The sequence below is a fragment of the Myxocyprinus asiaticus genome, chromosome 9 (genome assembly GCF_019703515.2).
Source record: "Myxocyprinus asiaticus isolate MX2 ecotype Aquarium Trade chromosome 9, UBuf_Myxa_2, whole genome shotgun sequence".
NCBI classification, from domain to species: domain Eukaryota; kingdom Metazoa; phylum Chordata; class Actinopteri; order Cypriniformes; family Catostomidae; genus Myxocyprinus; species Myxocyprinus asiaticus.
In genome coordinates this window covers 5,615,611-5,633,833 of record NC_059352.1, presented here as the reverse complement: position 1 = coordinate 5,633,833, position 18,223 = coordinate 5,615,611, and the positions used below count along the sequence as shown (strand labels likewise).

Genomic DNA, 18,223 nt, shown 5'->3' with positions numbered 1-18,223 from the left:
ACTCTTCTGCTGTCTCAAACCTGTGTGACTTTCTTTCTTCTGCCGGAAACAAACAAATATATTTTTATGGAGATATGAGGTGTTTTTGTCCAATACAATGCAAGTCAATGGGGTCCACTTTCAAGCTTAAAGACATAAAGGCAGCATAAATGTAATCCAGTGGTTTATTGTATTGTCTTCTGAAGTGATATGACCAAAATGCAACTAATTTTTCACCATAAATAATGCCGTCTGCAGTCTCCTTGGCAATCATGATTTGAAGCTCAATTACCTTTCCTTGCGCTGTGCACACGCTCTGCGCATGCGTTATGTGTAAGGAAGTGTAATCATGCTTCAAATCATGATCACGGCACGGAGACTGCAGATGGCAAGGTTTATAGTAAAAAAGGAGTTACATCTGGTCTCTCAACAAAAACGGATCATATCGCTTCAGAAGACATGGATTAAACCACTTGAGCTGTATGGATTGTTTGGAGCTTGAAAACATTTGGACCCCATTGACTTGCATTGTATGGACAAAAACACTTCATATCTTAATAAAAACATCTTTGTCTGTGTTCTGCAGAAGTATGACACCAAAAGGGTAAGTAACTGATGAGAGAAATGTAAGCGCAGTGTAGTTCTAGCGGGAAGACTAACAGCTGTACCTCATCGCACAATTAGCTAGGTAACTCCTAGCCAATCACAGGTAAGCCATTGCTTTATAAGTCTGCTCACAATCTATCACATTGCTGTTTCAGTGTACTAATACGACAACCTCCACCACCCCACCACCACCAGTAGAGTCCCGTCCTGCACAGGGGTAGGCTCCTCGCCCCTGCCTCCTATCTCCAGCAGGATATGACTGTTCCGAGTACAACTCCTTCGGACATTACATTTTCTGTTTTTTATTCATCAAATAAATGTCATCTTGAATTTCACTCTAGTCTGCAAGTCTTCCTGATAGAATTATAATTTTGGGGTGAACTATTCTTTTAAGTGCATTTTTTTTTTTTTTTTTTTTTTTTTGGACATTTAGTTACAGCTGTATTTAGTTTGTGTTTATAAATTCTTGGGAGATTAATATTTGGAAATTAATTGGGGAAAAAGTAGCAAAAGAATAATAAAAAAAAACATGTTTTTACATTTAAATCCACAAATAAAAATCCTGGATAGTGATTGCATATTTTAAAGCAATCAAAATGTGTTAGAAAATGTTTCGTAAAACACATTATTGCAATTTTAAGATATGATGTATAATTACATTTTAAACATGCAGAATTCTTAGTATAAGTGTCCAAGACGAATGTTTTGCAACACTGATGTACACTGCCATTCTGCTCTGTCACAAATTAGCAGTGTTCGTTAGTTGTCGTCTATAATGAAATGAATGTTTCATTAAGGGTTGGTTTGCACACTTTTCATACATTGTTGAATATCTCTGGTTGAACAAACGTTAAGATACCCCAAGTAGGTGCAAATGAAAGCTTAAGATCTTTGGTACAAAACAAACACTTTCAATGTCACCAAATATTTATTGACTTTTGTTAATTAAAGGTGCAGTATGTAAGATTCAGAAACCCTTTTTATTAATGACACCTGTGGCCATTAAGTGAACTGCAGCCAGCTACCTGTTGCTCGTGCACACACTCCATAGGGACGCGAGCGAGCATCGAACAAAACAATGACGTAACATACAAAGAGACTGAACGTGATTCACCACGTCATGCTGACAGATGAGGTAGCATAATTAAAATTACGCAGTTATGATTGTTTTAATACAAACTTTGAGACTGTATATTATCTTTGACTCTCCAGTGCTGGAACAGGGCTAAAACAAAGTGTGGATATAGGTCTGACTATGCGAGACTGTAGATTGAAGTAATCACTTTTCTTTGCATGATACATTAACTGCATTTATACGATAGTCTATGTTGGCGTTAGCTAGCTAGCCAGCTTTATCAATAGCTGTTAGCTAAATTTGGTGGATGATGACAGTAGCTGTTTATAAAATAGACTGTACATTATAAATATGTTGACACAATTCAGTATTGATGTGATTCCATCACAACTGTCATTTTGATATATCGATGCACTATTGTTTTATAATAATAGAATGTATATATTTTCTGTATAACCAAGTTACGTTACACTAATGAATGGAGCTTTTTGCATTATCTTGAACATTGTCTAGCATTCATTTCATGTATTATTGTAGTTTACCTTGCTGAATAATTACAGATTAACATTGATATTAACCTGACTTTTAGTATAAAGAGAAGATTGTTGAAATTATTTGAAAGTTACAAAGCAAGGTAGCTTGCAATTTGTCAGCATTAGCAGGCAAGGTCAAGTTAGCTAAAATTACACAGATCAATCCTTATGGCACTATATTTCACATGCTTTGCAGTTATGTAAGCTTACCTGTCCAACAAGAAGAATGCCAATTCAGGGTCGGTTTTGATCCCCAAAACAGAACGAAGGTCCCTCCAGGAATCAAATGCCCTGCCGATGTTCACTCTAGTTTTCGCTCGACCACGATCACGTTCCCACTTAGCCAAACGGAATTCAGTATACAAATGTTTTTTGGCTTACTCTGAGTTTGTGTAGGAATCGGTGTTGTTCTGGGAGCCGGACGTTTGCTGGATTCCATCTCTAAGATAATGTTTCCTAGGGTTGCAGTTTGTTGTTGCTGTTGAATAGCGGATGAGACGCTTCTGTCTGAGGCAAGGCTCTCGGGATCGCACATAAACGTCACATTCATTGGATTTTCCCGGCAAAAGCAACCCGCTCCCTTCGCATGAAAATCAGTCTACAGGGTTTAATAGGCAAAATAGGAAGTCCGGGAAGGGCTCATTTTTTAAGTTGCGTAACAAGCCGTTCACACATTGGCAAAAAGAAAAAGATGAATATTACATGAAAAATGTTACATATTGCACCTTTTTTTTTTGTTTTTTTTGGGGGGCATTTTTCCCCTTTTTCTCCCAATTTGGAATGCCCAAATCCCAATGCGCTCTAAGTCCTCATGGTCACATAATGATTTGCCTCAGTCCGGGTGGCGGAGGACGAATCCCAGTTGCCTCCACGTCTGAGACAGTCAACCCGCGCATCTTATCACGTGGCTTGTTGAGTGCGTTGCCCTGGAGACATAGTGGAGGCTTCACGCCATCCACCGCGGCAACCACGCTCAATTCCCAATGCGCCCCACCGAGAACAAACCACATTATAGCGACCACAAGGAGGTTACCCCATGTGACTCTACCCTCCCTTGCAACCGGGCCAATTTGGTTGCTTAGGAGACCTGGCTGGAGTCACTCAGCACGCCCTGGGATTCGAACTAGCGAACTAGCGAACTCCAGGGGTGGTAGCCAGCGTATTTTACCACTGAGCTACCCAGGCCCCTCACATATTGCACTTTTAATGGTCAAAGTTATGATGTGCATTTGTGCCATTGAGGGGTTGGTTGGCACAGTTTTAAAACATTATAGATTTAGGAGAGATGATTATGATTCTTTTTCTTTCGGCTGCTCCCATTAGGGGTCACCACAGCGGACCTTCCGTGAGCCGCATATTTGACTTGGCACAGGTTTTACGCCGGATACCCTTCCTGACGCAACTCCCAGTGGATGGGGGCTCTAGAGATGATTATGCTTAATATATACAAATTTACAGTTTGGAATTAAAGGAATATTACGGGTTCAATACAAGTTAAGCTCAATCGACAGCACTTGTGGCATAATATGGATTACCACAAACATTTATTTTGATGTTTTTCTATAAACAAAAAGCAAAAATCTGGGTTCCAGTGAGGCACTTACAATGGAAGAGAATGGGGCCAATTTCTGAACGTTAAAATACTCACTTTTTCAAAAGTATAACCACAAGACATAAACAATACGCATGTATACATGATTTTAGTGTGATAAAAGTTATGGCCAATTTTACAACTTCGTTCCCATGATGATGCAAGTTCAACAAACCCTAAAACCTTAAAATGACTGTAAAAATGACAATTTAAACAGCTTTACAGCTCAGATAATACATGAGTTTTAACAGAAGAATTAATGTAAGTGTAAAAAAGGAGTATAGCCAAACCTATTGGTTCGATGTTGGATTCCAATAGAATGGCCCCTGAAGGTTTCTGCGCTGTTCTGCCTTTTCTGAGCGCTGAAGCAAAAACACTTATTATTAATTTGCAATCAATTGACTCCGTTATTCATTTTTAATCTTTTTAAGTTATTGATTACTCTGAATTGTCCTAACTTTCATTATCCTTTCATTCAGGTCCCGATTGTCACTCAGAGTCATATGCTGACCAATTAATTGCATAGATCTCATGAACACAAAATCGCCAGTCCGTTCATAGTCAGAGGTTTCAGGGTTTACCAACATCATCTGGTTCGGCCGCCTACTGTTTGCTCATAACCAGATGATAGTTTTATTTAGTCACGTGTCATACAACTTGCTAAGATGGTGATAAGCAGTGACTGGTGGTCTTACGTGGTTTTCTCCTATTCATAAGCTCCAGTAATGATCATTATCCTGGTTATAAATTTGCAGTAACAAAAGGCGTCCCTCGAATCTACCGGTGATAAATGATTTTGGAGGAATACAGAATAAATCAAAAAGTAACAATTAATTTGCCAGGTAGGATTTAAAATGTAAGTTACAAAATCAATCAAAGCCAATTTCACACATGATCAGCATAAACAAACATTCCTAAAAATAAAAGACAAGTCAAAGACACATACCTGGCAATGGAAAACTACACACAGCAATTGTGTGGGATATCTGACTACAGACTCCCCGAGCTCCTTGCCAACCCTCCTTAAATATCCAGACAGAAAACATTGTGTACCTAATGGTATTATCCTTTGAACAATGAGAATTTGGGGGTGAATGGGTTCTTGACTTCCTGGGATTTAACCTTATTAACATACAGGACATTCCCGGTTCTATGGGGGTGCTTGTGGGTGCTAAGCACCCTCAAACGAAACTTAGAGCACCCTCAATTGCAGACCAGGGCAAACTACTGCCCGCAGGACGATTTATCATGAATGTTTTTTATTAGATCTTTCATTTATCTGGCTTTTGGACCTATCGCGCATCCACAAGCTTTTAATATGCTCAGGGTTGCCAGATAATATATGCAACACCCCAATGAGAGATTTATACTTGCACAAATTGGAAATATTTCGCCTTATGTCATACTTAATTTATGCTATCTGGCAACCATACATGAGTGTGCACGCGCTTTCTCTCCACAAAAAACAAACAAACAACAACTTAGCGCTCAGTAGTGCATGGAGGGGACACGCGAGTAAAACCAAGTGAGACAGGAATATATTTATTCTTTGTGTTATTTGTAAAATGCTGAAGTCCCTCACACCTGTATGTGAATGTTACTCTGGCAGTAATCATTTATCAGTGTCATGCAGCCTGTTTTATTCAGTTGTGTGCCGAATGGGGTGCCAAACATTGACAAGACCCACATCATGACCCATGAGCCTGTAAACAGGTTGATAATGTTCTGAGAATAAAACAAGTAAACGGGTCCACTTTGCGGCCAACATTAAAATAAGCTTTTAGAATCTCTTTCCCGAATATTTTATTTGACTTTTAAACCAGACTCCTGATATAGAGTGTTAAATTGAATACTAAATTACCATTGCATCGAAGGATGGTAAAATAATCAATTAATAATTGTATTCAGCCTTTATTCAGTTTTACTAACACATAATAGAAAATTAGCAGCAAAACTTCAAGCAATCGCAGAATGGTCCCATCAGAATACACTTCAGAAAATTGTGCATAATTCATTGAGTGCATGTCTGGGCTTAAAAGATAAAACTATGCAGAACTTTTTATCTTCTCTGTTCCATGTTCTACTTAATGGCTGATGTGGCCCCAGTAGCAAAATAATTGCACACCCCTGCTCAACTGAATATGTAAGACTAATACTGTACATTGGCAAGCAGATTTTCTTGAATACCAGCAACTGTATTATTGTGAATGCACAAAATGCTGCATCAAAACTTATAAACGTGTATGATTTTGCAAATCAGTATGTCCTAATCTGCAGGCGCAAAATTTTGCTGTCATTTTCAGCGACAGATCATGGGAAAAAAAACCAGAAGCAATAAATGTTGTGCACATTAAAAAAACAAACTTTTTACGTTGTTTAAGTAGCATTTAAACATGATTTAATCTATACATTTCTTTTTAATTATGATACATCTCCACTTTATACAGAGCACCCCCACTATTTTCAGAAGCACCCTTAGAGATTTTGATCTGGAACCGGGCCTGATACAGGAGATCATTTAAAATGTAGGTCAAGGAGGGAGACAGACCTCCAGAATAATGCAGTATTTGGCAAAGACCTTATAACTTTGTCACCATTAGTTTTACCAACATGGGAAAGTGACCATTATACCAGTCGCACAGAGACCTCATAAATGATATCAAACACATACAGTTGCATTCTTTGTTTTTATGGTATTTGATATATTTTTACATATAAATCTTGTAACTTTGTGTTGGTCCTGAGCTGTTTAAGGGGAGAAGCGGGAGAGAGAAAAGAGGGGGCAGCAAGGTGATTTGCCATATATACACTGTGCTGATATTCAGGTGTAGATTTCAGCTTTTGTGAGAGAGTTCTATGACGTTGGTTCTCACAGAGTTCTTTGACTTTTACCGGAAATGGCGCCTTTTGGGCATAGACATCCTGGTGCCAGCCTTACAGTAAGTGCATTTATAAAATTACAAGTTTCACATTTCTGCCTTTAAACCCTCTAAAAATTGGCCCCATTGACTTTCACTGTAAGTTCCTCATAACCTTGAATTTTGCTTTTTTTTTTTTTTTTTAAGAAAAGGGGGGACAAGTCAAAATAATATTTTGTGGTAATTAACATTATGCCACAAATGCCGCCAATTGAGTTTAACTTGTATTGAACCCGGAATATTCCTTTTATAGCAAGACACTAGAAGGCACTACAACAACAAGGACTTTTATTGACTTTCACACAAATCATGAGTAAAACTGCAGACTATTAGTTCATAAACACTTACTTTTGGGCCTTGTTACTCACACAACGATATCTTATGACATCTAAATAGTTTTGCTATAGTGTATGATTAAATTGTTTGCACAACTTTGATTCAACTGTGCAGTAGCGCAAAAGAAAGCATTGCACACCTAGAGAGGTTTGTTTGCTGATTTAAAATGCAATTGAAGCATTCATTTTAAAAACTTCATTTGTTTGGGAGAAAATTTCATTCACCCATTTAATCGTTGCTGAAGTCTACTCAAGCTCACAGTTTTCAAAGCCCGTGCTTTCTGCATGTAATTTAAAATGTACACTTTGATGCTTCTATTGTAGACAGCCTCGCGCCGTATGCGTCCGGTGTCGACAGGGTGTAAGGACCCCTGCCAAGAAGGGACATTTTGAATTTGTGAGACCGTATGGGGGACTACGATAGGGCACAATCACCTGGGTGGAACTCACATGCTACATTGGCCTGTATGCATTTATTAGCTCTACAGCATGCAAAGATCTAGATTTGTTTTTTGTGGCGTAGAATTGGGGGAGATGGGGAGTACACGTCCCACCCCCCACCCCCCAATACTGTGAAGGGGGTGATTTGCCCACCACCACCCCCCCCCCCCCCGACCCCTGCGGTGTCACGTGGTACCTGCTAATTTTCTCAGCACTGCCCAGGATGTATGAACTCACAGTATTTTATTATTACTGGATGAGGATTTTTTAAATGCTTTTATAGATAATGCTGTGGCGGATTTTCATTCACAGGTATGATTCCTTGCAATTATCAGTTTTTGTTAAAAATGACTATCCAGTGTAAAATGTCTCCAAATGAATATAAAGCGTTCTTAGATTTAAATGCGGATGAATGGAGGATTCTGTTTTCAGAGCGTCAAGCGCCCCCTGCAGGAATAAAAACACCCAAGACAGTCAGTGGCTGACATCATGCAATTTCGATCTGTAGGTCTGTTACCCACACAAAACTTTTGTATGAATTTAGAAAATATGAAATACATCACATGAGTCATATGTGGAGTCAGCGAAGATGTTAAAGATGTCCATAGAAATGATCAGTTATTTTTCATGGTAAGGAAAGCAGACATGCATTTCAGATGAGCAGGTAAGAATTGTAATTTTCTGAAATTAAGAATTTAGAATCCACAGTTAAAAACCGTGAAATGCTGTATTTATATGTGGTAAAATATTATATATAATGTAAAAATATATAATATAAAAGAGTTTTTCGAAAGATCTTGTAAGCTAAATGGAAAAACTCTTGTGCCTGTGTAGGTACTGGAGCTGTTGCTCTGGTCCTTGAAAGAAACACATTCTACAAATGGGACAGGATGCTCCACTAGTAGTCCAACAACAAACTAGTAAGTTTAATGTTTTTAGCTGTGTTGATTTTAAAGTGATGAATTAAAGATGCCACTTTTTGTATCTGTCTGTCTGTCTGTCTAACTTACTAACTAACTGTCTGTCTCTCTCTCTCTCTCTCTCTCTCTCTCTCTCTCAATTTTTAACTTTCTCTCTCTAGCCCCCCCCAAACAGTATATAAATATGTCAGTTTATCTCTGCCTCCAAATTAACTGACTAAGCCAAACAAACAGGTAAGTCCTCTTTTCAACATACTCTTTCATCTTGTATTTGTATTCATTATATACAATAATAATTATATTCATAAAAATAATAACTATTCTATTACATACATTTTTACATGCTCTGCTAAAAGTATTTCTTTTTTACTTTCATTTCAGAAGAAACAGACTACAAAAACAAAAACGTTGGTCAATAAAAAGATCATCTTTCATCATTTCATCATCAGTTCATGATGAATCCACTTGGATGGTGAACTGCAACAGAAAAACATATCCTAACTAAAATAACTATTGTAGATGATCATCTTTCTGCTTGATAGACTTTGCTAGTAATCCATCAAAAGTGTAATGAACTATACCATGGTTCAAAATAACACAAAAGACCGATATGAGGAAGCTTTTGTCAAAAATTTCATCATTGTTCTTCTTGGGATCACAATTAACTCCATCAATGGAGTATTTGTTTTCACATTCTTTAGGAGTTCAATGTTCTACAATGATTCGAGATATATATTATATATTCATTTGGTTATCAATGATATGCTCATGGTTTGCATTACTGTAACTCTTTATGTGATGTCTTATGCATGGCAGAATGTACCTGTCCCGTTTTGTATTATACTGCTAATGACAGGTGCAACAACTCATAAGAACACTCCACTGACTTTGGCTGGTATGGCCGTTGAGCGTTACATTGCCATCTGCAAACCACTGCATCACTCTCAGATTTGCACTGTGCACAGGACGTACATCCTAATCTCTCTGATTTGGGGAGTTGGAGTTATTCCTGGATTGGCCGATTTGATTATCACTTTAATTGTTCGTCCATTATCTCTCTTTACAAAAAGTACTCTCTGTAGTACAACATATCTGTACAACACACCATACAATGAAGATAAAAGCAAAGTTATTAATGGTTTTTATACAGCTGTTGTGTGGCTAATTCTTGTATTCACATATTGTAGAGTGCTGGTTACAGCCAGAAAGACCACCAGTGATAAATCTTCAGCTAAAAAGGCCCAGAACACCATCCTGTTACATGGAGTACAGCTAATGCTCTGTATGTTGTCCTACATTACTCCTCTAATAGACATAATGTTTGCCCCTCTTCTACCTGCTCAGTGGACAAAAATCACCTTTTTCAATTATCTACTAGGAAACATAGTACCGCGACTACTTACTCCCCTGATTTATGGTGTTCGTGATAAGTATTTTTACAAACACATAAAAGGAATTTTTGCATGCAGATTATTTAATGTAAAGGTTGAATTAACCCAAAAATGAGAAAGAAAGAAAAAAAAAACTTGCTGTTTATTATTTTATCTATACTCTGCTGAAAAAAAGGCTATTTTGATAGTGCTTTATTATTAGACATTTAGCAAATGTTATATTTATTTTGTATTTTTAAATGTATGGAAGATTAGGAACCATGGAAGGTGTGAAATAGTGGAAACGGAATGTGTAAAATAATGTATTTGTAGCTTTAAACACACCAAAATACGTATGGTAAATAAAAACATTTGGTAATACTCACATATTTTGAGTGCTATCATAATAACTGATGAAATGTTTCATTCAAAGCTAAATGTCACTGACTGCAATTGTGTAATATAAAATAAGCAAACATATGCATTATGTTTAAAATTCCTCATGTACCTGTATGTGTATACAATATAGATGCAAATATTAGGTAATGAACTGGCATGCGGTCTTGTTGTCAACAACTTACTCTTTTCAGTGTCAGCACTACCACCCCCCCCAAAGAAAAAATTTGTCCCCCTCTGAAATTCCGCATGTATTTCATCCTGGCGCCGACTCTGACTCTTTTGTTAAAACTGTAACCAAATAAGGTGACTTTACACATGATAGATAGACATGACAGACCTGGTTAACATGGGCCCTTCTAAAACCAAGCCCTTAAGCCTCAATCAGTTTGATAGTGGTTTGTCTGGTTGAGATATTAACATGTTAGAAGAGACCATATGCATTGTGGCAAATCCTACAAATCCAATCTCATGCAGCAAGGTTGGTGGGGGGTATCTGAGATATCTTGCAGGCCAGATCTTCATTTCGGTAGCTGCAGGGTCAGTAGGCCTAGGAACTGGGACGATAGCATAACCAACATCACCACAGCCATATTTTACCGCAAAGCCCTGCAAAGGGTGGTGTGAACTGCCAGACACATCATCGGAGGTGAGCTTCCCTCCCTCAAGGACATATATACCAGACAGTGTGTGACAAAAGCTCGGAGGATCATCAGAGACTCCAGCCACCCGAGCCAGGGGCTGCTCTCACTGCTACCATCAGGCAGGCGGTATCGCAGCATCAGGACCCACACCAGCAGACTTCATGACAGCTTTTTCCCCCAAGCAATCAGACTTTTGAACTTTTGATCAACAGGGTTGGGAGGGTTACTTTTGAAATGTATTCCACTACAGATTACAGAATACATGCTGTAAAATGTCATTTGAAACCTATTCCATTAGATTACTCAAGGTCAGTAACGTAATCTAAATACTTTGGATTACTTCTTCAGCACTGTTAGATTTTTTCACTTGTTTTGAGTATAAAAACTCTGTCAGTACAGTAAGACAAAATACACATGTTAAAAATACATTCTCTGAAAAACATAAATATCTTATGCAGTGTTGTTTCTAAAACAAGATAAATCAAATTGATCTTGTTTTAAGTATTTTTTAGATATTTTTACAGGAAAACAATAAAAAAATTATTATCAAGAATACGATTTTTGCCCTAATATTAAAGATCTTACTAGAAAAAAAGAAATTATGATCCAATGTGAATTTTCTTGATTAAACAATATGATCGCGTCTGGTAACATGTGCATGTAAAATGGTTAGAAATAGCATTTTAGCTTAGTGTAAAGCTGACAATTTCCACAAGGTTTATTTCTATTTCTTGTGCTCCAAACTTACTTCAAACTTACTTCTCTGTCTGCTCGTATGAATGTAACAAATTGCAATAAAATGCAAAGTAATCTCTTCAGTAATCAAAATAATTTTTGAATGTAATTGTATTCTAATTACCAATGATTTAAATTGTAACTGTAGTGGAATACAGTTACTTATATTTTGTATTTTAAATACGAAATCCCGTTACATGTATTCCGTTACTCCCCAACCCTGTTGATCGATCATGATGATGTATCTATCTATCTATCTGTCTATCTATCTATCTGTCTGTCTGTCTGTCTGTCCATCCGTTCCTCCGTCCGTCTGCCTGTCTGTCTGTCTAACTAACTAACTAACTAACTAACTGTCTGTCTGTCTGTCTGTCTGTCTGTCTATCTATCTATCTGTCTGTCTGTCTGTCTATCTATCTATCTGTCTATCTGTCTGTCTGTCTGTCTGTCTGTCTATCTATCTATCTGTCTATATGTCTGTCCATCCGTTCCTCCGTCCATCTGCCTGTCTGTCTGTCTAACTAACTAACTAACTAACTAACTAACTAAATAACTAACTGTCTGTCTGTCTGTCTGTCTGTCTGTCTATCTATCTATCTGTCTGTCTGTCTATCTATCTATCTGTCTATCTGTCTGTCTGTCTGTCTATCTATCTATCTGTCTATATGTCTGTCCATCCGTTCCTCCGTCCGTCTGCCTGTCTGTCTGTCTAACTAACTAACTAACTAACTAACTAACTAACTAAATAACTAACTGTCTGTCTTTCTGTCTGTCTATCTATCTATCTATCTGTCTGTCTGTCTGTCTATCTATCTATCTGTCTGTCTATCTGTCTGTCCATCCGTTCCTCCGTCCGTCTGCCTGTCTGTCTGTCTAACTAACTAACTAACTAACTGTCTGTCTGTCTGTCTGTCTGTCTATCTATCTGTCTATCTGTCTGTCTGTCTGTCTGTCCGCCTGTCTGTCTATATGTCTGTCTATCTGTTTGTCTGTCTGTCTGTCTAACTAACTAACTAACTAACTAACTAACTAACTGTCTGTCTGTCTGTCTGTCTATCTATCTATCTATCTGTCTGTCTATCTGTCTGTCTGTCTATCTGTCTGTCTGTCTAACTAACTAACTAACTAACTAACTAACTAACTAACTGTCTGTCTGTCTGTCTATCTGTCTGTCTGTCTGTCTATCTATCTATCTGTCTATCTGTCTGTCTGTCCGTCCGTCTGTCTGTCTATATGTCTGTCTGTCTAACTAACTGACTGACTAACTAACTGTCTGTCTGTGTGTGTGTGTGTGTGTGTGTGTGTGTGTGTGTGTGTGTGTGTGTGTGTCTCTGTTTGTCTGTCTGTCTGTAATAAATAGCACATAAGGGCATACAGCGCCATTCTAATCACTCGGGCAAGCTTCATATTTTCATAAACCTATAACTAGTTCTTCCACTCTAAGGTAAGTCTAGACTTCTGAAAAGGAATAGACTAGTATTTGAGAAGACAGCAGTCAAAAAGAAATGCATGGAAAAAATAATAAACAATCTTGCAGCAAACACTTTAATTTACTGCAAGTTTCTGGAGGCCAAAGTAAATGTTTATTGTCTTGCATTAGATTTTCCAATCAATAGTGATTTGTAGTCTAAAATCTATTTGGACTAAAAGAAGTTTGTGTCTATTACAATGATTGCCCCCATGATTACTTTTTAATTATCTGCTTACAGATATCATGCTTATATTGTTGAGTCCTTTGATATATGGTGTCTGAGACCAGAAGTTTTTGAAAGAAATGAAGGAACATTTTACTTGTAAAGTTATTATTTTATAATTATTTTATGAATTGTACCATTAAAAAATTTATTTTAATTTAATTTTTTTAGTTCATTTACATTTTATTTAGTCAAATAATTTTATTTATTTGTTATTTGTATTTAAAGATTTGCAAGAATTGGTAAGATTTTGTTTAAAAAAATAAGTGAAAACAGATATATTGCAGATATAAAAAGTATTGGACATCACTTAAAATCTGGGATGCAAAATCTAATTAAAACCAGAAAATGATTTTTTTAGAAATGAGAACATTTTAAAACAATAAATATTATAATGTAAAATGAATATGAAATATTTAAGATTCTGCAATATTCAAATAAACTAAAATCAAATTAGGTCACAAATCCCATGTACTGTAAGCAAATTTGTGATACTGACCATGTAAATTCCTACAAAAGGCTAGATTTCCTTGCTTGCATTATATATAGGTGTAATTTATGTTCATATTCAGAAGTATGATTATCTACTACTGGGTCAAAGTCCATACAGTATTTATATATATATATATATATATATATATATATATATATATATATATATATATTTCTTTTTTTTTTTTTTTTGGTAAATTATGTTCATCTTCATTATTTACTGCTTCAGTTAATATAAACCACAAGCAATTCATTTGAAGCAGAGAGCAAGACATCTTTTGCACAAATTTTATTAACTTTGAAAAGAATGCAAATATAAATAATGTTTGTGTCAATCCGTAAAGTATCATAATAAACCCCAGATAACTATTAGATGAGGCCAGACAGTCCATAAACTGAAAAGTTACTGATAACAACCACTAGATGGCGCCGCAAATCATTTTATGAAAAAAAAAAAAAAAAAAAAAAAACGACTGTGATTGGACCACCCTGATTAGCGCTGAGAAAAGTAACAGATATCGCGTAACGATATAACAGTCACTGAGCAGCGAAAATAATTACTAATACTTGATAATAACTACTAGCCATCACGTTAAAAAAAAAAAAAAAAAAAAAAACATACGCAGATAAGATTTAAAATTATTACAATTATTATAAATTATAATTTAAAAGACCTATTTGAGCCAACGGCCACCAGAGCCCCACTCATTTCAGGCATAGTCTGCGTTTCCAATGACATAAATGATGCCTTCGCAGGACACTTCGAAGGGAGAGCAATCATGGTAGCCATGCTGTGTGGGGTCGTTTTAAACATAATTTACAGTAAAAATGACTTTAAAAAAGTTAGTTCTGAATGACCGTTTCAATCATACTCCAGATCCGCGATTCGAAGCTCTCACAGTTGAGGGCAAAGTCTTCGAAGGGCATAGGGATGATCGCTATTGAATGAAACGCACCCTTACTAAATAAGCTGCAGCAGCGCCATCTTGCGGTTGTTCTCGAGTTTCACGGATGACTTTGCTTTAGGAATCTCGGCGTCAGTTAAAGTGGGAGTTCTGAGGTTAATATGTAAATAAAAAATGTTCGGTTAAAACATTTAAATTCTGAAAATGGCCGAGCGCGAGCCGCGAGGTGAAGTAACATACTGACAGAAACGAAAGTGAAACGCCCCTCAGAATCAGATCACTTTCTGTTTTGACAGAGCAACTGAAACCAAACACGAATATTCTCCGCTGAAAGACAGGTAATGTATAATCATAATAATTCCTGCACTTTGACAACGCTTGTCAATAATAGCTGATTATAGTCGATTTTATACTGATGGCATATATATATATATATATATATATATATATATATATATATATATATATATATAATAATTCCTGCACTTTGACAACGCTTGTCAATAATAGCTGATTATAGTCGATTTTATACTGATGGCATATATATATATATATATATATATATATATATATATATATATATATATATATATATATATATATATATAATAATTCCTGCACTTTGACAACGCTTGTCAATAATAGCTGATTATAGTCGATTTTATGCGGATGCCATATATGTATATATATATATACAAATCGGCATTGATAGCATTGCTATTCGCTAAAAGAACTCATTTCCGTGTTCACAGCAGGTGCATACTTGAACAAAACTGATAACTACTAGCAATTACATAAAATAAATATACACAGATAAAATTTTAAATTATTACAATTATTATAAATTATGATTTAAAAGACCTATTTGAGCCAACGGCCACCAGAGCCCCACTCATTTCAGGCATAGTCTGCGTTTCCAATGACATAAATGATGCCTTCGCAGGACACTTCGAAGGGAGAGCAATCATGGTAGCCATGCTGTGTGGAGTCGTTTTAAACATAATTTACAGTAAAAATGACTTTAAAAAAGTTAGTTCTGAATGACCGTTTCAATCATACTCCAGCCTTGCACCTATCTGCGATTCGAAGCTCTCACAGTTGAGGGCAAAGTCTTCGAAGGGCATAGGGATGATCACTATTGAATGGAACGCACCCTTACTAAATGAGCTGCAGCAGCGCCATCTTGCGGCTGTTCTCGAGTTTCACGGATGACTTTGCTTTAGGAATCTCGGCGTCAGTTAAAGTGGGTGTTCTGAGGTTAATATGTAAATAAAAAATGTTCGGTTAAAACATTTAATTTCTGAAAATGGCCGAGCGCGAGCTGCGAGGTGAAGTAACATATTGACAGAAACGAAAGTGAAACGCCCCTCAGAATCAGATCACTTTCTGTTTTGACAGAGCAACTGAAACCAAACACGAATATTCTCCGCTGAAAGACAGGTAATGTATAATCATAATAATTCCTGCACTTTGACAACGCTTGTCAATAATAGCTGATTATAGTCGATTTTATGCTGATGGCATATATATATATATATATATACAGTTGTGCTCAAAAGTTTGCATACCCTTGGAGAATTGGTAATATATGTATCATTTTTAAAGAAAACATGAGTGAGCAGGCAAAACACATTTATTTTATTTCTTATGGATATTCAACTGTAGGTTATAACAGAATGGCACAATCATAAAACAAAACATGGCAACAAAGAAAAAAATGAAATGACCCCTGTTCAAAAGTCTGCATACCCATAGATCTTAATACTGTGTATTGCCCCCTTTAGCATCAATGACAGTGTGCAGTCTTTTGTAATAATTGTCTATGAGGCCCCAAATTCTTGCAGGTGGTATAGCTGCCCATTCGTCTTGGCAAAATGCCTCCAGGTCATGCAAAGTCTTTGGTCATCTTGCATGAACCGCACGTTTGAGATCTCCCCAGAGTGCCTCGATGATATTAAGGTCAGGAGACTGTGATGGCCACTCCAGAACCTTCACCTTTTTCTGCTGTAACCACTGGAGGGTCAACTTGGCCTTGTGCTTAGGGTCATTGTCGTGCTGGAAAGTCCAAGAGCGTCCCATGCGCAGCTTGCATGCAGAAGAATGCAAATTGTCTGCCAGTATTTTCTGATAACATGCTGCATTCATCTTGCCATCAATCTTCACAAGATTCCCCATGCCTTTAGAGCTCACACCCCCCCCCCCCAAAACATCAGTGTGCCAGAAGCTGTGAGGCGTGTCAAGGTGTTGTCGGGCATATTGTAACCGGGCTTTTTTGTGGCATTGGCGCATTCTTTCTGGCAACTCGACCATGCAGCTCATTTTTGTTCCAGTATCGTCGTATTGTGCTCCTTGAAACAACCACACCATCTTTTTCCAGAGCAGCCTGTATTTCTCCTGAGGTTACCTGTGGGTTTTTCTTTGTATCCCGAACAATTCTTCTGGCAGTTGTGGCTGAAATCTTTCTTGGTCTACCTGACCTTGGAATGGTATCAAGAGATCCCTGAATTTTCCACTTCTTAATAAGTGATTGAACAGTACTGACTGGCATTTTCAAGGCTTTGGATATCTTTTTATATCCTTTTCCATCTTTATAAAGTTCCATTACCTTGTTACGCAGGTCTTTTGACAGTTCTTTTCTGCTCCCCATGGCTCAGTATCTAGCCTGCTCAGTGCATCCACGTGAGAGCTAACAAACTCATTGACTTTTTATACACAGATACTAATTGAAAAAGCCACAGGTGTGGGAAGTTAACCTTTAATTGCCATTTAAACCTGTGTGTGTCACCTTGTGTGTCTGTAACATGGCAAAACATTAAAGGGTATGTAAACTTTCGATCAGGGCCATTTGGGTGATTTCTGTTATCATTATGATTTAAAAAGGAGCCATACAACTATGTGATAATAAATGGCTTCCTATGATCACTATCCTTAAATAAAAGACAGTTTTTTTGAATGATCAGTCATATTTTCAAAATCAATGCCAAAATTTCACAATTTCTGCCAGGGTATGCAAACTTTTGAGCACAACTGTATATACAAATTCGGCATTGATTGCATTGCTATTCGCTAAAATAACTCATTTCCGTGTTCACAGCAGGTGCATACTTGAACAAAACTGATAATAATCATGCAATATGATCATCTAATCCCATCAGTAAATGTATTTACATGGTACTCCAAGATACTTCAAAGAATACCATGGCATTACCCTGTTTACTATGGTCAGTGTTGGGTATAATGCCTTTCTAAGTAATTAAATTACTTTTTCATTGAATAAAGTACCAGATTACTCTTAATTTGTCAGTCATTTAATCACAGTTACTTCTGATGTAATTGTGTTAAATACTTTATAGACTCTAGAACAATTCTATATAAAACAACAGTGAATTTAAAACCGAAATTTAACGTCTAATGTGAAAATACATGTTTTCTCATTTAACGCTGCCCCCTTAAATTCTTTGACCAGTTCATGAATAATTAATTTGATTTTATATGATTTATTTGAAAGAATTAAAAGAACAGTTTCATGTCTATCCTTGTATTTTTCATCTGGTCGAAGTTGATCATGGTTTTAGAAAGTAATTAGTAA

General features: G+C 36.8%; 2 protein-coding genes across 4 annotated transcripts in view; both read left to right on the top strand.

Annotated features, from left to right (window-relative positions):
* Positions 1-8,968: 8,968 nt before the first annotated feature.
* LOC127446390 (odorant receptor 131-2-like) lies at positions 8,969-13,356 on the top strand. The gene is made up of 3 exons (XM_051707296.1): positions 8,969-9,821; positions 10,932-10,934; positions 13,298-13,356. Exons 1-3 carry the CDS (start codon positions 8,969-8,971, stop codon positions 13,354-13,356), a joined length of 915 nt encoding a protein of 304 aa, XP_051563256.1.
* A 1,382-nt stretch (positions 13,357-14,738) lies between these two features.
* uba7 (ubiquitin-like modifier activating enzyme 7) overlaps positions 14,739-18,223 on the top strand; it is a 79,521-nt gene continuing 76,036 nt past the window's right edge. Inside the window, exons 1-2 of one of the 3 annotated variants that reach the window (XM_051707084.1) lie at positions 14,739-14,860; positions 15,963-16,074. The gene's annotated coding sequence lies outside the window, so the exon portion shown is untranslated. Of the gene's footprint in view, positions 14,973-15,962; positions 16,075-18,223 lie in introns of all 3 variants that reach the window. The other 2 variants (XM_051707085.1, XM_051707083.1) reach the window with 2 other exon arrangements.